Source organism: Vanessa tameamea, chromosome 16 (assembly GCF_037043105.1).
Source record: "Vanessa tameamea isolate UH-Manoa-2023 chromosome 16, ilVanTame1 primary haplotype, whole genome shotgun sequence".
Lineage (NCBI taxonomy): Eukaryota > Metazoa > Arthropoda > Insecta > Lepidoptera > Nymphalidae > Vanessa > Vanessa tameamea.
The window spans coordinates 2998491-3021446 of NC_087324.1; the positions used below are offsets into that span (position 1 = coordinate 2998491).

Below are 22956 nucleotides of genomic sequence, written 5' to 3' on the forward strand. Positions count from 1 at the left end.
TGATGAAATAGCTTATATTTAATCAGTACTTCACATTTAAGGTTTGTCATATTTTTAAATACATTTTTAGAGTCGCAATCTAGTCGTCCTCTACTGACACAATTAAAGAATTATTTAGGTAAAGTCTACTAATTCTATTAGGCGGCCCATAAATAATTTTGCACAGTATTTTTATTGTGCCTACGTTCAATAATATTTAGCAATAAGATTGACAAACCATTCACGTCAATATTTTCAATAAATATTAATATTTTTAAAATATTGCGCAATACTAACCCTACACAGTACAGAAAATATATATTGCGCAATTTTTCAATATTATCCCTACACTGTTAATAATATTGTACAATTAACTATATTTTGCAATATAATTATAGATGTACGAGCCGCTTTATAAAAACCATAAAAGTTAAAAAGGTATATAATACTGTCAAACGTGCAAAAGTTGGAATTGATTAATGCTGGTAAGAGTTGTAAGAGACTGTTTTGATGCGATTAAGACTTACTGTTCCGTTTTTCCGTTTTAATTTCCTTTGAGGTAAAATAACCCGACTGTTACCTCCTTTTACTTCTCTCCTGCCTTCAGGTAAGTAAAATGTTGCGTCCTTCACGCCCATGCTCCATCAATGGGTTAATGGAATATTAGGCAGCTTTTCGTCCGAAATATGCAGGTTTCTTTACAATGTTTTCCTTTACCGCCGAGAACGAGATGAATAGTGAACACAGATTGAACACACGATTACTCAGTTCTGCTCGTGGTGGTGCTGCGGGCTTAAACTCGCGGTCTTCGATCATGATTTGGGTGTTATAGATCAACTCTCTCAATTCCGTAAAATTCGTGAACACTGCTCCATTTCTTTCCTATAACAATTTATAGATTACAAGTAAAATGAGTTAATGATTTACTTTTCTGAAGTTTTGTTAAACGCAAAGAAAGTTGTTATTGCTTAAGGATACTTTACATCTAAAACATTTGTTCTTGGAAACTTTACTTAGACCTCCTCGAGATCTAGAAGTTTGTATAGCAAGTTTTGTATGTATCTAAAAAAAGTGTTTACTTAGCGTTAGTCAAATGGTATATATTAGACCAGTAATCAGGTAATTATGATTTATATATAAATATATAAAAAAAGTTTCGATTTTTAAAATGATCAAATACAAATATATATATTTATATGTGTAACTATTTATAGTATTACATGAGGCATACACGAAAGGACTATTTTGTTAAGCCCTCTGTTAGACAAATAATAGCCTTCATTAGTCTCTGAAACCAGTAATAACGTAAAGCAAGTAAATAAATCTCAATCCGTAGCATTGTATTTTTACTGCATTCCTCGGGACTCTTGGACGGATATTGAATTTTCATACAGATCGTTTGTTATTGCGATCGTTTTTATTTATCGTACACTTTAACCGGCACGAATGTTGACAGGAAATTAATGCATCGGCTGATTCAATTTGTATTAACGAATCGAAATTTTGCCTCATACATTTTAAACCATTGTATTTGATAGCGTTTGCTTTATATAGAGACGTAAACAAGAATAAACACATCCACACACAGACTTGTAATATGTAAACTATTGAATCTTTATTTATAATCAAACGCCGGTATGAGTTTGTGGATGGTTGAATTCAGAAATTAATAAAAAAATAATAATACGTAGGTACGTGTTTCGAACTCTGGTACCTCAATGAAAAAGTCCGTCCATCAATTGGCCAGAATGTCACCATACTGTAAATATAATATTTATGCGTTGAAATTATTCGTACGGATTATTCAGAAAGGCGTCTCCGAGTTTGAGAACTGGAGTGCTTAATTTAAATATTTTTTGCGAACTGCGGTAATAGCGAATACCGTGAGGAATTTGCATGTCTTTAGACTTAATCTAGGATTTGAACACGCCAACAGATAGTGGGTTAATGTTGTGTACTATTAATAGAGAAGTTTGTGCTTCGCTAAGATTAGTTCGCAGTTTACGAATGGAGTACAAGAAATAACATTATGTGTGAACTTTAAAATGATTATCATACAAGCATATGTTAGAATGATTTACTCTATGGTAGTGCTTTGTCCAAGTCCCTCTGGCTCGGTACTACCCACTCATTACCTTTTCTACCACCAAATAGATATATTTTTTTATTGTTGGAATATTCGGTGTAATTTCGGCAACACAAGGGACATAACATCTTTTTATGAATGTCTTTATTGATACTAGGAATTGTTAATATTTTTTGTGGACGGCAATAATCACTTACCATGAGGTGACCGGTGTGCACGACTACATTCTTATGTTCAATTAATAATAAAAATAAATTACTGTCTTTATAAAAACGACAAAATAAAGCTGAACTCCTTTGCGTTATACATCAATACCCAAAATTAATAATTTAATCTCTCACCTTAAATTATCAAATGTTATCTTCTACCTTGTAGAGATATTGTACATGCCTATTCGTAAAATATACCGGCACCCAAAATTGACGCACCAGTTAGTTCGGCCGATAGGTTGTTTTGTTAGACAAACAATAACAGTTGTTACTTCGTGTATCGTGAATGCATCAGTTTGGAAACGCTGTTAAATATATGCGTACAAACAGACCGCTGACGTGGCGATGTATCGAAACATGTCCCCGTTCCCACGCACGGTTACAGTGTTTTCCGAACCGGTGCGCACGTCGTGCTGTCACTTTCAATGGTAAAGGAATGTGATAACGGCACGCGCCGTCCGTAGTTTGTCATCTGCAGCGACTGTGTCCTGTTAATAGCGATCTAGATTCATTTCGTCACAAAATAATATTAAAATTATTTTTATAATATAAAAAAAATATTATTTCTTACTCCGTGTCGCAGGTATTCCTTAAACTTTCAATAGATGGTGTTTAGATACCTTGGATCGAGGCGTTTGACATAATACTAACAACCACTGAATCAAAATATACTTTATTCAAATAGGATTTTACGAGCACTTTTGAATCGCCATTTTAAAGGTATTTTTTCATACAAAAGTAGGTACACGAGACACGAAGTATCAGATTAAAAAATTACTCGTTTAGTTACAATATTAATTAAATTATTGTCAATAATAGAATAATATTAATATCATACGTATGAAACATAGGTTTCTAAAAAACTTCAAACGGTCTTTATCCGTCGTGTAACATTCAATGGCAACGATCAGTGTCCCGATCAATCATTTAAAGCGAATTGGTCATGCTGGCAATTACATATTGTCAATGGTCGTCTACCCACTTATACCTAGATCAACATTAACAGGCACGATCTCTTCAAACGCAACACCGCAACTAGGCCTCAGCCAGCTACAACGTATGTCATACCTCATTAAACACAAACAGAACACGGCCGCCCATGTGAGTTGTCTAAAATGGCTCGCATGTCTAATGGTGCATAAAATGGCTGCCAGGATGGCTATTAAACTACGCTGAAGTCGCTAATAGCTTATTACTATGACCTATTAAGATGCATATTGAAGATGGCTTTCAGAGGTCTTAGTCTCTGGAAGATTAGGGAAATGTGTCAGACCTAGTGAATAACGATGGAAACTTAAAACTTGATAGAAGAATGATGTACATTTATAATCTCTATATATTTATTAGATTTATCTTTGTTTCGTACGATGTACCGACTTAAATAATAAAAATATATAAATATTTAATGACTTATATTATGATCCCACTATATTTCGAAAATAAAAGGGATATTTGAGGTGGGTCAAATATTTTAGGTTTTTGACCATTACATTAGCAGCCTGTAAATTTCCCACTGCTGGGCATAGGCCTCCTCTCGCTTTGAGGAGAAGGTTTGGGGCAAATTCCATCACGCTGCTCCAATGCGGGTTGGTGGAATACACATGTGGCAGAGTTTCGTTGAAATTAGACACATGCAGGTTTCCTCACGATGTTTTCCTTCACCGCCGAGCACGAGATGGATTATAAACACAAATTACCATTTTTTGACCATAGTTAATCTTTACACTAAAATATTATAAGTACCTTCCAGAGTAGGTAAAAAAGTAAAGAAAAAAACTAAAAAAGTACAAAACTAAAAAGTTTTCGCTTCTTTCTTTCTTTCATCAGATCATTCTATACGAGAGTATAGAATTATCTGATTTTAATATTTAAGTACTTTCTATTTTCTATACGAGTTTATATGAATGATTGAAAAGCGTAATATTAGTAATGTTCATGCATTTTATGGAGAAAATATAGATTTAATCATCTTTAGTTTGATATATTTTAATGTGATGTCTGAAAAAAGTAACTTTCGAGTTTTTTCCGAATCAAGTTCCAGGAATCGGAGGTAGCTTTATATTTAATTTATCTTGTATAGTGAATATTCAAAAGTGCTTGTAAAAGCCTTCTAAAATAAAGTTTATTCTGGATTGCAATTACTATTATTTTCTAAACAACTCTTTTGAAATGAAATAAAAATATATAACACAATATTCCGAAAACTTGTTTCTGTAGCTTCATCGGTTAATAAAGCGACCCATACTCATATTAAATTTCTATCTCGTATTCCTATGCATTCCTTGGAAATATTTGCACCAAACAAACTTTAAACTCCCGTTTTACCAATTAAGGTTTAAATTTCAATAAACCCTTCAATAAACTTGGCTTACGTACAAGAAGCCTTTGTATAATTATCTGTTCCTTTCCTTGACCCAGCAATTTGGGATACCGTTAATGTCATTTAATCGGCCCGTCAAATAACTTATGCTATTATAAATATACTGATGTGTGCAAAATTATAGCTAAATCGGTGACGTAGAATTCATTCAGATTTGACATCCACATTTACTAAAAGTAAAAGTAAATAGTAAAAATATTTGTAGCGTTATAAACATCATTACGTACAAGCGTAGATGCAATATAAGATTAGTACTTTAAAAAAACAATATTATAACAATACTAACTCAACAAACTTGACTGAGTAAATGAAGAAATCGTCGTATTAGAGTTCAATGCAAACCAAATAAAAAAATTCGGATTGTGATGCGGCCTGGCAATAAAATGCAGGCACATTAACATCATAAATAATATCTACATTAATGTTGCATATATTATATTAACATCCTAAGATATACTAACATAATAAATATCTGGTTGATTATCTCAAACAAACGCTAAATCAAAACATACTGTATAAGTAACTAGTTAAAATTAAAAAATATAGAAAGCCTCTTGATTGCACTGCGAGTACAGTAATTATCGCGCGTAATACAGAAGTAAAGCGATCCTGATAACGACGATATCGAAATATTGGATTTATTTACGATTCGTTTATTTTTTACGCCCGTCATCAGCATCACCTGTCAGATCGACTACTATTGTCATTGGGAGTGTTTTCGATTTGTCTGCAGATTGTGAAAAATAATGATTCATATATTTGAAAATAGAAATATTTATACGATTCGGTTTTACCCCGAAAATTTCACGAAAAAAAAAACGTACGTACTCGTACGTCAGCCATCGTAGTTCCCGTATTTGCCCTGATAATACTGACAGGGAAGCCTAGGATTAGCCGCGGCGGTGACAGGTTGACATTTGTTTTCCACCACGAGATAATGTACAGCATCCCCGCGAACCTGCGAACCAATTTATCATGTGAAACATGCCTGACAGAAACAAAAGTCATATGCAATTTTAGGTTGTCGTAATTTGATTTATGATATAAATGTTGTGATTTTTTTTTGACATTTATTTAGTTGTGACGTCAGTGATTTTGTTTGCGTATATTTTTTTAATAACACTAGTAAAGTTTTCATTCGAGGCATTAATGTTATTACTTTTATCACTCCAATAACAACAGTTGGGAACTTAGGAAGCGAGTCGCTTCGCGGCGGCGGATTCGAATACCGTTGACCTATAGAGAACTATAGAGACTTCTTATTTCATAAGGATTAATAAATTTGGTACATTATTTATAGGTACATATAATAGATATGTAATAAAGGTCTAAAAATAATGGCTAAATCTGTGTGTCCTTAGATTTAGACAGAATCAGTCTACTGGCAAATGGGCCATCTGATGGTAAGTGGCCACCATTGCCTATAGACATTGGCAATGCAGGAAATATTAATCATTTTTCAAATCCCCAATGTACGACCAACTAAGGGGACTAAGGGACACATCCCTGAGATATACGTTGTGCCTATAATTACCCTGGGTCACACTCTTTAAACTGAAACAGAATATGATGAATGATACCCAAACGGAAGCTTACACGAAGTCTGCCATCAAGTAAAAGAAGAAAAGATGTATAAGAATGTATGTGGCTACGATGACATAATTGGTATTCAGAAATTTAAAAAATCAATTCGTGATTGATTAAATAAGCGACTATGGGATATCAAATAGTTAATACACTATCCTAAACGTCATAAGAAAATATGAAATCAAAAATGTAGTTGTTATTGAGGGAGTTCGCAAATGAGGTCGTTAGTCAGTTAATTAAGATCAGGCGTGATTAAACGTTTCCAAGTTGCCGCGTGATAGATGGCCTGAGCAGTTTCGTTCTTATTGTTAGGGAGTTGTTCGGTCAAAACTAGTTTTGACATCATATTTCTTGTTAGTTTTCTACATCATGTAATTTATGACTTTGATAAAAAATAATTGGTTAACGAATTACTGAACCAGTCATGATGTTTTTGTTTAGATTTACTTGCTCAACCCACAGGAGCTCAATTAAACTATACTGATTTTTATATGCTATCTGCATCGCGAATAATCTCTGAATCGTGCATAGATATAATTATTGATTTTTGATCAATATTATTTTAAAAATGTAATTTCACCGTAAAATTTTAAATACCATTAGATTGTAATCTATCTCAAGAGATCGTTAACTAGCGGAATATCGTTATCTATGATCTTAAATAAAATAACTAAAAAGTGTTGCTCAAATATAACTTAAAATTATTATTTATTATTTATTTACAGTGTCTGGCTCGGTTTATATAAAGAATATATATTCATACTCGTTGTAACCCGCTGCTTTGCTCGCGTTTTAGGAGTGGTTGTCAGGATTTATGCATTAAAAATTACTTACTTGCTTACTTCCTTACTCGGAGTTCAAACATGCTTCGTACCATATTTCATCAAATTCAGTTCAATGGCTTAGCCGTGAAATAACAACAAAGAAACAGACAGACAGAGTTACTTTCGCATTTATAATATTAGAATAGATTGTTGTAGATATCTACATAAAATTTCCATTCATTGATATCTTAAAATCATGTAAAAATAATATCTATTAAGACAAAGAAAAATAAATAATCTTCGCCACAAAAAAACAGCCATTTAGGTAAATTAATAACCAAAATATTTACCTAATCTAACGTTACCTTGAAAGAAGATCTCATTTGAACGACGAGGTCGTCTTTTGTAACATAATATAATTTTGTATTTATTTGTTTTCTCTGTAATTGTTTTGTCTCGGTATAAAATTAAGATTACAAATATTACTAATCTTTGACACACAGGCAGCAAACAAGTCATCCGAATATTGTTCGAATATTTACTTTAGCAGCCGTTTCGGTCGAGTACGTTTATAATAAAGGCGAGTTACTCCGTGCTATGCAAATAGCTCCAGTCGCCGGTCACACCTGGTCCGTTCTTATTGAAAGTTATAAGTCGTGCAAACTGTTTCTGTCTCTATCATTCAATATTTAGTTATATAACTGTCTCGTTCTAACCGTGAAACTGAGAATTCTTTATTGAATTCCAAGGTGAGTTTCGTACTCTCGCTAGCTGCATTTATTCAGATACGAGAGCAAACTTGGATGAATGGTGGAAGTTATTTCAACTCAAACTTCAGTTTCCATAAATTATGGTGTCATCGGAATAGTCCTCGATATTGAGAGGGTGAATGGAGAGACTTTAAAATATAATGCTTTTCGATTGCTTTCTCAAACGATTTCATATATCATTCGTACGATCGAGGGTACATTTTAGTTTTATTTTATGAGTCTAGGACTTTACACGTCCCGTAATACCCGTTGAGTGTTTAATTCTAACGTCCAAGTTGTTGAGTTATATATATATATATTTAGTATGATTAACAATTTGTAAATAGATTTTTTTATATTTTGCCGAATCACGTAATATTGAGAATAAATAAGATGTAATTTATTTTCAATATGTTGAAACATAGAGTAGAGTATACTTAGAGTATGAATGGAATCGGTGACGCTGATCGCTTCGAAGAGGTACAGTTGCACATTTTATTTGGAAATTTAACGTACTGGTCCTAATCTTGTTTTATATATTTAATTAACTATTTCACCAATGACAGGGCTTTGTAAGGAGACATATGTGTCAGTGGCTACCGCTCATTCATTAATTATTCTACTGCCATATATCAAAACCCTGTATTTATGTATTCTTTTACGAGGGGAGCGAGCTAGTGTAATCACCAAAGAGGTATGTTAGTAGCATCTCATATCCCAGAGTTTGGCAGTGCAGAGAGCCAGACGGAGTAGTTTATACATCTTGGAATACGATAAACAATACCTATAACCATAAATCTTATCATAAAAAATATTCTTATTAAAACAAAACGTAATAAATTTGAAATTTAATTAAAAGTGCAACATTTCGATTAAACAAACTTTGCTCATTATAGCGAAATAACCTAATAGTCGCGCGCCGCGATCACTGCCCTACTTAAGATCCATTGGGAACATTTCTGACTAAAACTTTCTTTAATTTAACTAACTGTTTCGCGTTGTTGTATACCTTTTTTGGAATACACCAGAAAGAATGGAGTGATGTATTGTTTCGAATACTTTTATTTTAAGTTTCACCCGCACCACCCAGATGCCCGAAAATCCACAACAGCGCGATTTTTAAGACATTTTCTGCCTCACACAACCACTCTGTGGAACCATCTTTCGCCGGCGGTTTTTCCAAACCGATACGACTTGGGAACCTTCAAGAAAAGAGCGTACTCCTTCCTTAAAGGTCGACAACGCACATGCAAGCCCCCCGGTGTTGTAGATGTCCATGGGCGGTGGTAGTTACTTTCCATCAGGTGAGCCTCCTGCTCGTTGGCCACCTAAGACATAAAAAAACATAATACTACGAATGACTTTTTACGTAATACAGCTAAATTTGTTTTCGAACCGACCTCTTGCTTACTCATTCATTGACGTCTCAAATTCTACTTCGTCGTCTTAATCTTCGAAGATAAAAAAAAACGAGTCTATGAAGAACTATAACTATATAAAATAAAGAGAAAACAAAGGTATGGTTTTGATAAATTTCAACTAGTCTTCAAACCAGAGTCGTAACAAAAACATACGTCAACTTATGTTAGAACATTTTAAATGAAAACATAATTTCAATAAACTACAAGATATATGTATGTTAATAATATATCGACAATTGTTTCCGATACATAACTATCTGCAAGTTGTAATTAACTGTCAAAAACTAGTTTTTTTATAGTTCTCGTTTCCATTTTTGGTAAATTATCGCTCTTTGTATGATTTGCGGGGTCTTATCCTATTTATTTTAGGAGTCGACTACATCATAAATCCCATTGCCAGCCTACATTGGGATTGCTTTTGCTGGTGGGTTTTTGAAACGCAGATAGTTTTGATGGATTTGTTTAACCGAAAAAACGACTCACCTGAAACCATATTAACGTTTCGTATTATATCTTATAATCGTGATCATCATATTTATTTTCGTTCCATAATCTTTACATTATTTTAATTTTAAATCATGTTTAAAGGTTTGTTGGCTGTGAAAGAGTACAATTTGTATTCACATTTCTTTGAATCTGACGGCACATATGTGATAAAATTTTATATTGAATAGGTTACGTCATAAACGCCTACGAGTGCTACGCACGTTGCTACAATGTATTACGTTGTAGCACATTGCTACAAGTGACTTATGCATGCGCTACTACGATTCAACTATTACCGATTTATGATTCAATACATGCCTTTGCAATTCATGCTGCCGTTCACGTCGAATTTCACTTTTATTTTATAAAAATCACAAAACCTTCAAAATCATTTAATTAAATAAAATATGAAACAACCATGTGAAAATATTGCTAAAATGTAGAACGTGAAAAAGCGCTTTCCAATTCCGTTTTTTTTAAATGTCACATATCAGCGAGAAACATGATCATTAATTTCTGCTGACGTGTTACAATCGGGTCAATCTCGTTACAGGTGCGACCTCAGGAGAGCAGCGCTTATGATTTTTATTTCAAGGAATAAAAAATGTGTTTGATGAAAAGAAGATTTCGCTGTAGTGTTAATAGACGAACGTACAAGTTTTCCGTGTTACAAAGATCCAGTTGAGAAGACAGAAACGCAATAACAATGGAATATGGTTGAACTATCGCTTTCATTTCAACCGAACTGTGCTTCCGGAAAATGATTACGCGCAGTGAAATACTCCAGCGTAAAACACGATATATCGAAGAACAAATAAAACGAAATGAAATATAGTTGTATATAAATTATATAGTTACTAATCGTTGTCCTTTACAATACTCTCTTAGCCTAATATTTCGAATTTTTTAATCATCGAAGCGGTTGTCGTATTTTTTGTGATATAATATTGTTAGCGTAAATTCTTGAAAGTTTATCGTAAGTGGCAAAACTCGGTTGTGATGTGTATAGTGTGTAAGCAGTAAGTAATCTCGGAGTATCATTATTTGGATCAATTTTGCTCGATTGGGGAAAAATTGGTGGGTCTTGGGGCAAAGCGTTTGGGAGGTTTGGAGCCTTAACGAGGCGCGGGAAAGCCGCGCGGTGATGTTGGGTACGGTGCATTGTCACGTGGTATTTGGCGCAGGCGCAGCCCGGCGCCAGTAAGATGCGAGAGCGGCGACGCGCGCACCACCGCACCGCCGCTCTGCTGATCGCCTGCCTATTCTTCCTCTCTCAAGCCGACGCTGCTGGTAAGTTCTATCCTATTTTAGTTAAGCGATGACTCTCATTGTTTTCGATTTTAATATCCCTTGATATGTATTTTTCAATTAATTACTGCTGTGTTACTGATGAAATGTATGTTTCATTAAATCTAATTGGCGAAAATAGTTCGTTGCACAAAAAAAAAAAAAATCTAATGAAATTCAAGTGGATTTCGTTAAATTTCCATGTAATTTGGGCTACCTAAATACATTTAAACGATCAAGTGAAGTCGAAATAAATGTGAGTCTCACTAAATCGCATGCTATTATTAAGTTGTTACAAAAACACTTTTGGTATGTAAAGAACGAACTGACGACGTAACAACACGACATTAAAATAATAAAAGTAATTGCGGCCAATCATTTAAAAATAACACACACAAACGTAAATTTAAAAAAAAATGTCAAGGGAACCAGACATTTGTATCAAATTAACAAATAAATATTGATCTGTGAAATGTTATTAACGTTACATTTATAACTGGTCATCGTTGAATTAATAATTTTAAACCTTGTAGGTAAAAAGTAACTAGACATAACTTTAAAAATAATACTTTATAAAAATCGGCCATTGGTCGTTTTGGAGGAGAAGAAAGTAATATTAATATATAAGGATGAATACATTAAAGTATTTTATTTGTCGTGTAAAATAGTAAATCACAGTACAGCCTATAAATATCGGACTCTGACTCTCCCTTCGAATAATAAAGTTGTGTAAAACTTTATTATTCAAAAGTATTGTTAAATGTCAAAAAATGACGACAATCGTCAGTAAACTTGAGACTAAATTCGACCATAAGCAATACAAGTATTCTATAGAATATTGGCTTCAATTCATTATTTATTCTGTTTTTGTTCGTAGTCATGCGGAATAATTGTTAGTAGAAATATTTTCTTCGATGAAATATTTTTACTTTCAGTATCGTAAATATCAAAAGATGTATCATTATTCTTTGCTATATTCTGAGAGATAATAAGTTTAATTTCCCATCTATAAAATCCCTTTCCAACGAAGAAATGCTACAATATTAGCTGAATAATAGAAGCTAATCAGTTCGCTACTTATAACGATGCTGTTTGAAAGTAATTAAGATATTACTTAATATAAGTGGATATTATAATATATAAGTATGGATATTGATATTTCTGATAAATAAAAAGCTTTGGAAATGAGGAATGCTCAGTTCTGCATATTTGTTCTGAAAAGTTTTGAATTGTTTCAATTGAATAGTTCATTTTATTGAACTTCGCTTTCTCCTTCATCGAATCCAAAATTAATATTACCTTTTTTAACTATATAATTTAGCATAGTGTTTCGTATGAAACGTCACTTAACAATTATGATGATATTCTACTGACTATTTCGGACACGGTGCCGTTTTTAAGTGAGACCAAACTGCACCGGACATATTATAGTGCACTCAGAATCCTATGAGACAGCAAATTCAACAAGACGGCTGGATGTGCTTTCCAAAACACGGGAGTGTACAGCAACTGAGAATTGTTGATGGAAAACCTTGATATTTTATATTAACCTGACCAATGACCCTAGTCACTCGGTATCTAACGCAATATGTGCTGGCAACTAGAACAACTAGGCAGTCAAACGTCCGATATTCACTCATTAGCATAGTGAGAAGGTTTTATTAACATAAAACTCGAACCAAAAATCGCATCCGTGTCCCGGGTCTACCCATTCCTGCATAATTATGTTTCACTGCTTTATGAAAATGATATGTTAAAATGGCTTCACGCTCTGAAATTAAACGTTGAGTTTCAGATACGAGTTACCTTGTAACGGATAAAAATAAATAATGGTCCCGGTCTCGTACACGTCGATTACATGTGAAACTCAGACCAAATGAAAATTTATATCACAACCAAAGCGGTAATTGGAAATTGTTATTCTTTATGAAATACTCATTTGCGATACTTTCACGCAAAGAATTCGACACTCGTAAATATTATTCAGAGAAAAGTAATGACATATATTATTCAAACGAAAGTTTCCATGATGGAATTATTTATAGTATCAACCGCTATTTTGCTGATTCGGAACGATAATCGTATTTATTTATTTATATTATTTTTTATTTATATAATAAGCTCGATTGTAATGGGTCCTTACATACCCTCGACATTGTTCTTTAAGAAATAATCGTTCCTTGCATCTTCAATACAACGCTTACCATGGCGATTAGGACGTTATTTTATTCATGTATCTTGTAACACAGGTTCAGTTGCTTGGAAAGATAATATCGTGAGAGATTTGGACCGGAGAGATCCAGCAGACCAGCTTGCCTTAAACCTCGTTAGCGCCAGAAGAGAAATAGAATTATTTCAGGCAGGCTCTCCAATTATAAGAAATACAGTACCAGTACCAGTGTATAGAGAGAACACTTATTGTTATTTTAGTTCTTAAATTGTTATAATGCCATCATTACTGACACGCGGTGTCTCGTTTGCATAAGCGGCCCGAGCCGCGGCTGTGTCGGCGATAAAACGACCCACACCGAACTTATGAACGCAATTAATGAACGAAATGATACAACAACGAAGCCAACTTCACTGAATTACCCTTTTTGCAAAACCCTATACAAATTACACTCAGTGCGGCTTCAACATTATTTTTCGATTAAGAATTTTATTGCGCTCGTAAAGGCCGTTAAAAAAAATTCTTTACGTGTGCTCACATTGGAATAAGTAAAAAAGATTTCGTATTAGAACTTTACGACAGCCAGAAAATATATTACAGACGTGACTATGTTCGTCGGTCTCGATTACGCCCGTCGATTCGATTCGACGAAAAAATTACGCGTCTGCTAGCTTTGATTTGCATTTTAATATGCGCAAGAGGATAACGCGGAATGAACCTGTCATATTGTACCAGAGTGATACATTATAGACCGGCCGATTACAGTTAACCGTGTGTAATTTATTGAACCGTGGACGGGTTGCGCTTGGAAATAAATTGTATGCAAATTTACTTTTATTTCGTTACAAATATCACTTTTGAAATCAGTAGCTTATATTTAAGTACGGTCGATTTGAGTTTGTCGACAATGTTATGTACTACGATATCAGTGAAGTTATGTGAACAGAACTAAATTTTACGAGTATATTCAGTAGTACTCAGTAATTATACTCAAGAGAAGGGGCGTCACGTTCCCCACATGAAGTAAAGCACAAGAAATCGATAAAGTAACACATATGTTAAAAAATGTATAAAGAATCAGTCACACGTGTGCGATCAAGGGAAGCGAACGTGGAATTTGTATAAATGCGAGTAAGTCCAGACTGTGGGACTCAGTATGTGAAGTAAGACTGGTAGGTGACAGAGTATAAAAATTGCATAGTCTATGTTTCCGTTAGGTATTAATTCGAATTTGTTACGGGACAAAAAAAGAGTGGGTTATCTGATTTTATTAGAAGTCACCGTTTAAAGACATTTTTTACAGTCAACGGGGAACTGCCAACCAAGAGGACCTAGATATTTTACCCCTTGTGCTCAAATACTATCTCACTCTCCCTCTAAACCCAAACATGCCAGTACTGATTTCTGCTAAGTGATGGTTCTAAAATAATTTAGAAAGTCTACTGAAAGAATAATCATATGTTTTTATCGGTTTATACATATAAAACTTTTAGTAGTTCTGGTTGGCGTGGGTTAGAATGAACTTTTCAACATATTTTTTTTTTTGTAAATAATTATTTGTACGACTCACGTAGCATATATTGTAATATGTCAAAAAACTAAACAAATGCTAACCAACAACTGTAGGAAGTTGTGACTATTGGATACATGGTATGTAGATATAGGAACGTGTACAGCGCAAATGAACATTTATATATATACATTTGTATATAGAAAATAAAGTCATAACCTGAATACGATACATTTTTCGCAATATATAAAGGTATTCGTTTTAAATGAAAATGATTAATACATTATATATGTATATAAAAAAATGTATCGGTGTGAAAATAATTCGTAAGCTAAAATAAAGCATATTCCAAGGAACGATGTGCGTTGCAAAGATAATCTAAATGCTAATACACCGTCACGTCGTATCAAGGATTTTGAGAGCCATCGACTGCCGCCTTGTTTAGACGTTTCTGAGATTTCGCGTCGGTACGTTCATTGAAATTCATTAATAAGAAAAAATATGAATATTTTTCATCAATGATATGGAAATATATTTGATTGATACGATCAATTGACGGTGATTGGACGGAAGGTGTTGTGGAATATGTGAGGAATTTTTGATGTTTTAATGTATTTGTATCGCATTGACAGCCAATATGTTCCAGTGGACCGAATACCAGGACTTTAACCGACGGTCGCAGATTTGAATCCTTGGAAGCACTATTATTTTTATATGTGATTAAATTTTGCTGATAACTTATCTCGAACTCGGTGAAAGCATATGTCAAATGTATCATCTACTGTGCTCTGGAAAAGTGTGGTTGAGTAACATCAAAAACTGTTTACCCAGTTACGTGTAGTTAGCTGAATTACTTATGGAGAATTTACTGATAGGCTGATAGACGTACAATTATAACTTTACAAATATAAAATAGATTATTCTGTGTAGAATATTTTTGACGTATCGAATAATAAAATAATGTAAATTAAAAGAAATAAATAAGAAACCACGAAGCTAATAATTCTAAATTCTCCATAAGCAATCACAGCTGTATCCCAAATATCCCCTAAATATACTTCGGGGGTCCCACGAGCCGCTCCAAGCAACAGATTCATGAATATGTAATAGCTATAATTTCGACGTACTTTTAGGTAAGTGTTATTGTTTCCAACACAAATCTCGTATCGATGAAGTGTACTCGTATTTTCGCTCGAGGCGAAATATATTGTTGTAGCGAATAATCATATGCGTGACTTTAGTCGTCTATTATAGAAAGTAAAGCGTGATCGTGTTAATCGAGCAACTAGACCGCACTTATGTAATAATAAATATTACTACTACTATACTATAAGAGCCTGTAAAAGTACCAATGCTGGGGAGCCATAAGTAATTCCATCAAGCTGCTCCAATGTTGGTTGGTAGAAATACATATAAACGTGTGGCAGAAATTCCTTGAAATTAGACACATGTAATTTTCATAACGACGTTTTCTTTAATTATAACCTCAAAATAAGCACATGGAAATTAAGTGGTGCTGTCTGAGTTTGAACTCGCAGTCATCGGTTAAGATGTCCGCGTTCTGATTACTGGGTTATCTCGGCTCCTAATATTACATGAGCTAGCAATGTTATTAAATTATTAATTGTACTTTTTTTCTATTATGGCTTCCAGCAGACTAATTAACCGAAAGACTGAATTAATAAATTAATTATTCTAAATGAAATTTTATAAAAATGATGTTAATATTCTCTGTTTGAGATTTCGACCCTGTCTGACCGATTACTATAAACGTTGGAACAGGTTTTTTTTTTATGAAGAATATTTTATAATATCCATTTTGTTGCAACGGTGAAATTATATTTTTTTATTAAGATTGAAAGAGACGGCATATAATTTAAATCTAATATCATCTTGTAGTTGCATATTATATATTAAAACATCACACTTATGTAGTTTTGTTTGCTAAAGATATTTCTTACACAAATAATGAGATATAAAATATAGAATGGTCGTGGATAACTCACGCGATTTAAAACGAATTGCAATTTATATTTTTAATAGATTTCTTCATTTTTGTTTTGTTAAAAATTAAAATATATTATTTTTAATATGTAACCATTATTTTGGATATTATACTACCAAAAAAAAAATCAATCTGTTTCCGTCAGTAAACTATAAATATTTGACAGTTCATATCTTAAAAGTTAGTTGATAAGTTTAAATCGTATTTCCTAAAGTATATTGGCGGCATCCAACCTCACAGTACACAACAATCTTGTCTAGGTTAAAAAACAAAAATCGAACACCACAAAGGATTTATCGTGAAAAATCTCATCTCGAGCGTCTGTCGGCACACCGACCGATAGATATTAATCCTGGCCCAATAATCGCTTCTGATAAGAGAGATTTCCTTTCAATCCCCAGTAATAGAAAGTTTCAGCTTGGATGGTCTTGCTTATGTAAAAAATATCCCGGAAAATCAGTTGACTGTGATATTATTTTATATTGATATTATAGATAGGTCGTTTGTTTACCCTTTGCTCTTAATTTTTTTGTTATAATAATCAGCTTTCGGAGGCGAAGGTCTTTTTATTTCCTCGTTATTGATGTACTATTATATTTATTTATTTAAAAACAAGTAAAACTAGCGGCTTTGTTTTCTTCGAAAGTGTGAACAGCGCATCTTTATGCATCATTAAGATAATAAATAATTTCAATGATAATATCAATAGTTGTGTGATAAAAGGTAAATCAATAACATTTTCAAGTGGCATTAAAATCTATTATCTCGCGTTCGTCTGCGAAGTATTACTTCCAGGCCATTAATTTTTCATTTCGTTCTCAAGTGTCCCATTGACTCGACTCGGTATTTGAGCGACAATCATCCCTATAACTTGTTTGTTTTAAAACGTCGATATTAAAGCGCTAAAATTGCTTAAGGCAAAATAGAAAATTATTCGTTTCAAAGACGTCTCTTCACAGATACTATCTCGACTTGCGTTCGTAATTACCAACTAACGTTGGAAAAATTGGCGAGCGGTGAAAAACGGTGGGTCTTTTACGGAGGCAGTGAGCAAACAAGCCCGGAGATAAGGTGCATTCAAGGCAAAATTGTGAAAGCGTTCAGAGTTCTTAACAAAGAATCTTATTAACCTTATACTAACTAACGAACAACGATAAGGTCACACAATGGTCCGAATGACGAACCAGAAGACCTCGGTAACGATAATATCGGTACAGTCATTTTAAAACCATCCCGACACACATTACGCCGACCCCTCTGCAGCGCAACGTTATCCAAATTAATAATATTCATTTTTAACGACGACTTTATTAGAACAGCGTTATCGTGAAAGCAATTTGTGAAGCAAATATTTAACTGAACAATATGTGTGACATGCAATTTTCCAGCGAGAAAGTGGAGTGGTCGAGTACATTGAATGTGATATATTAAAGGGTTAATAGCCGATAACTTTGTACAAAGCCTTCAGTGGTCCTCCATAATTCAATTTTAATTTAATTTTGTATCGATGCGCAAAAAACGGCAATATAATCTGATTGTTACACATTTTCCCAAAACAGCGCTGTTAATGGGTTCGATTAAAAAGGAAGAAAGTAATGAATAAATTCTTTCTATATACCAAAAACACAAATTCGTTCGAATAACTCATCTCATTACATGGTTTATATTTAATGAAACACATGAAATATTTTCTCTTGAGATATCTTGACCATGAATGTGCGATAAGTTTAAAGAATCGAATCGACCCCGCGCTTCCTCGAAGTCTTTTCAAACCGCGCTATTCAGCTTCACAAGTGCTCGTAGTGTGAGGCTTGTGGGTTGAAAGGAGATGTAAACACGATACATGCATAGTTTAAACTGTCTTCACTTTGCCAAAGTTAATGGGACCGGAGGTGCATCGCATGAAAGAGTGCCCTATCTGCCCAGCTAAAGAGCCTCGCTTGAGTTGTGTTGTCGGGCGTTTTAGTGCCTATGAATAGATGACTATGCTAAAATGTATTTTTAATATATATTTTTTTATAGAGATTCGTTGGCAGATTTGGTATCGATATTTCGTTCGTATTTTATTTTTATACTTGTAAGCTTAAAGTAATACACCGCAAGGCTTTGCAAGCCTTTGCAAGCATTTCTTATAGTAGTTAATATTTCTCACAGCGCCGATGTCTATGGGTGGTGGTGACCGCTTACCATCAGATGGCCTATTTGACCGCCTGACTTGCTATATCATAAAAAAATTGTAGAAAAATGTGATGATGTTCATGTATTATAAATAAGTTGGCACAATAATAATGTGATAACTATTTAATGTACGCTTACAAAAAAATATCGGATTTGATTCTATAGCGATATAACATACACATGTATGTAAATCACTATGATATATATATTATATATTTATATGTATAAATTATATAATTACTGAAGACCAAAATTAATAATAAATATTCTAATCTAAAATCGCTAGATTTATAATTAAAATTAATCCAAATATGTGCGTAGTAAACATTAGTGTACGTACAGCCTGCTCCAATCGAATAACAACAAATCCTAGATTTACATATTCCATGTTAATAGCTCAGCTATATTGAGCACTAATGACAGTTCTAATATATTTTTATTTATAATACAAGATTTTATTCCACTTGTTTTTAGTATCGATAACAGCTTCGCGCACGCTCGAAACGCTATTTTTTCGTAAGTCCGTTAATATATCAATTATAATATCATAATCGTTGGTTGGATATTAGGTTTTGCATTAAAAAACTTTAGTTTGTGTGGGATAATAGGATATCGATTTGGACGCTGAAAAAAATATATTCCTTATACGTTTGGTCTTAATTTTTTATATCTTATTATTATTAACTGTAATAATTTCTGTTTGATTTAATAGTAATGGAATATTTTATTGTTACTAAGATCAAATGACATCAAAGAAACGCTTGAGCAAATCAGTAGTTTACCGTATTAAAGTTGTTAAGATTTTTTTCTGTTGGGACGAAGATTTAAGATCGCTCTATCAATTAATTCATATCGAAGACCGATTTAAATCTTCGACATAACCTTCGTTTCAATAACGACTCGGAGAGCTCTTTGTGCTTGGCTTAAAGCCTTGTCATCTGTTGAGGAAGTTGTTGGAGCTTATTCAAACATATCGCTTCACTGCAGATAACACAAGTTTCAGAATTTCATAGAATAATGGTGAAATATCAGAGCTACTTACTCAGGTCTGTACCCGCAATGATCAGCTACAAGTTACTCGTTTAAACTGCAAGGCCATCACAGTTAAATTAATGAATATGATGTTAAAAGGAATTAACATGAGCAGTTCATTCCACGCGAACTATGTTGTTCGTCTAAAACTCAATATAACTTAGACGATAATATTTGTTATGCGAAGGTTATGTAGCTTAAACTAGCAAAACCCGAGGCTATAATAAAGTTTACAAAATAATATAGTCAACTGGTGAATGTGTTTCTGCCACCGTACCCACTTTCTGCCACAAGTGAATCTAGTGAGCAAATGTGATGGAAATGACTCGGAATGAAACTAAATAAAAAATCTGGCTTGAGTTGTGATCGTTAGAAGTTACAGACGTGTTAAGATTTGGTCGATTTTCAGTTTGTTAATATTGAGTATTTAGAAGATTAAATTCCAATACTTCGCTATTAAAGTTGTGGGATTATAGTGATTGAAACGTTTTAAAAAAAGTGATATTTCTTTAATAATTTCGGAATTAAAATTAACACGTCTTACCTCGGGTTACATTCTATGACAGCTGTCCAGTGCCATCATACTTATAAAAAATAAATCCTCTAGTAAGGAGGTGTAACATTAAAATAATTAACCTAAATATCTATTAAATACTATAATTGGATAAAGGTGACCTAATGGCATTAGAAGTGCAACTATAACTGGCTTGTAGTTCTAGTGTTTATAAGACCGTCGTTACTTCTGATTTTCCATAACACAAGTGTTTTAGCTACTTACATTGGGATCAGAATAATGTATGTGATGTTGTCCAATATTTATTTATTTATTTAAGACTATAGATCTCGAGGTCCCACTTTAGAGTCCCAGATTAGATTAGTTTTTCTGACAAAGGATTCTCAGTAGCAGCACGGAGTTTGGAAGTTGGCAATAATATCACATAAAAATTCTCTTTATAGAAATTTCAGTAAAATTTCAGGCGGTAAATTAATATCTTATTCTTCGCGTACCGTGTTACTTTTTTTAACGTTATCGCAATACCGCGCTAAAACCTCGGACGGACTTTATTAAAACGAAAAGATTAAAGTTTCACATAACATCTTAAGTTTCGCTCGAAATTCTTCCGTAATAGAGGGCGTAGATCATCTTGAAATATTGTCGGTTCTGTTCTCCGGCTCAACGAAATAGATGAAACAAGTGCTGTGCTGGTTGCGGGGAAATTTATTATTTAACAGGGAATTAGAATTGCTTCGACTGAACGAGGAACGGTCAAATAATCTAATTTGACAATATTTGCTATTCCTTTAACGCCATGCGTAAGATCATATTAATAATATATAGGCAATTGATCGTTTCGAAATTCTATACTAATATTATATAAGCATTATTAATAGTTCTTATATTATAAAATAATTTACTGTTACCTAAATAATAATGTGTAGATTACACAAATAAATGAAGATTTATTGGATTTTATCTTTATATCAGACGTTCGTATAAAAAGTTATTTGCTAAACTTAATATGTACATTGTACAGGGATAAACATATGTATGTATAGCCTTAGTCAATAAAGACGCACTACAGATCTAGTCATAAACCTTACATCTAAACGAATGTACGGATCTCTTTGTGCTTTAATTACATTATAGACTTCAATCGTACATACAATATACGGTACGTTTTTAAACCGATTTTAATGACATGTTCCGGCTCGAGTGAGTGGGTCCCGTATGCGGTGTTTATATTCAGTTATAAATACAGCCAGCGTTATTACATCCAGACAGGTAACATTTGTGCCTCAATTAAAACTTGTAATCATTTCGTGATTATTTTATTTTGCTTATTAACTGAACGAAGGATCCCTGTTGTAAAATATTTTTTGTATCTTTTAAGTTGCAATGACTATCGTCTTCCTAGTTGAAATGTTTTGGATACAAGATTACTGGCAGACAGCAAATCAATAGTTCAATATTATACGTATTTCGAGTATAATGTGCAAGTAACAGACGATTGACAATAACAGACAAAAAAAAAAGATTAACTACTGAGTTTCCTGCCGGTTCTTCTCGGTAGAATCTACATTCCGAACCGGTGGTAGCTTTACTTTAAATAGTTTGTTAAATGACGATTCAAAAGTGCTTGTAAAAGACTACTTGAATAAAGTATATTTTGATTTGATTTGATTCAGAGAAATGATTATAATTAAAGTCGACTCGTTTATGTATAGAACGTATGTAATTTCGACGTGGAATTATTTAAAAAAACTTTGCGTGTTTCGTAACGGATGGCTTCCAGACGAGTGCATCGTATATGTATTATAACTACGCCAACTACTATAGATGTAATGTGATTGGGTAGCTGTTGTTTCATTAATATTCAATTACGGTTTGATCAAGGTCCGCTTAACACGCTCTATTTATAACCGTAACTAGTCTTCCGTCCCGACTTTGTACGGAAACAATTCAAACATAGTTACCGTTCTCACTTTACTCCCTTGAATTTAAATTTAGTGAAATTTAATTAGTGATCGTCTTCGCGAAAGGAATAGCTGTGTTAAGTTTTGGGTCAGTCGTGCCTACAGTTCTGTAGATCTCGTGAGACACTCAATCGTATTCCCTTATACACGTGTACTAGCCTCACTCGCCTTCACACGGGTACAATAAGTATCTATATTATAACTTTTAGATTGAAGAACAAGCATAAATAGAAAAATTCTTTGTTTTTTCCAGCTAGGAAAGTTGCGATTCTCGGTTTTATTCTGCTAATATGCGTGTATTATACATATAAACGTTCCTCTTGAATCAAAATATCCATTACTGAAAACCGCATTAAAATCCGTTGCATAGTTTAAAAGATCGAAGCGTACAGATGGCGGCAAGACTTCCTAACGTTCTTGTTTTAATAATAAAAAGAAATGAAAGCAAAACATTGTTGTTCCCACCAAAAGAATTTCCTAAAGAACATGTCGTACAAACACCAACTTTCATAACCAACGTAGGAAAATTTCATTTACGACTTTATTCACAATGACTGTAGCACCAACTTCTAGATTCCTTAATAATAATTTATCTATCATAAGAATTTATGAGTAAATTTCACTCAAATGTTTTTAAT

At 33.4% G+C, this 22956-nt stretch overlaps 2 protein-coding genes across 6 annotated transcripts in view; both read left to right on the forward strand.

The window, feature by feature from the left end:
* The window catches only part of LOC113393943 (prolactin-releasing peptide receptor-like), a 639527-nt gene that overhangs the window by 449476 nt on the left and 167095 nt on the right, over positions 1 to 22956 (forward strand). The gene's annotated exons all lie outside the window — the stretch shown is intronic.
* The window catches only part of LOC113394003 (tyrosine-protein phosphatase Lar), a 383804-nt gene that overhangs the window by 160990 nt on the left and 199858 nt on the right, over positions 1 to 22956 (forward strand). For all 5 annotated transcript variants that reach the window (XM_026631162.2, XM_026631163.2, XM_026631165.2 and 2 more), the window contains exon 3: positions 10846 to 10951. In XM_026631162.2, the coding sequence (XP_026486947.1) occupies positions 10846 to 10951 (106 nt within the window). The remainder of the gene's footprint in view (positions 1 to 10845; positions 10952 to 22956) is intronic.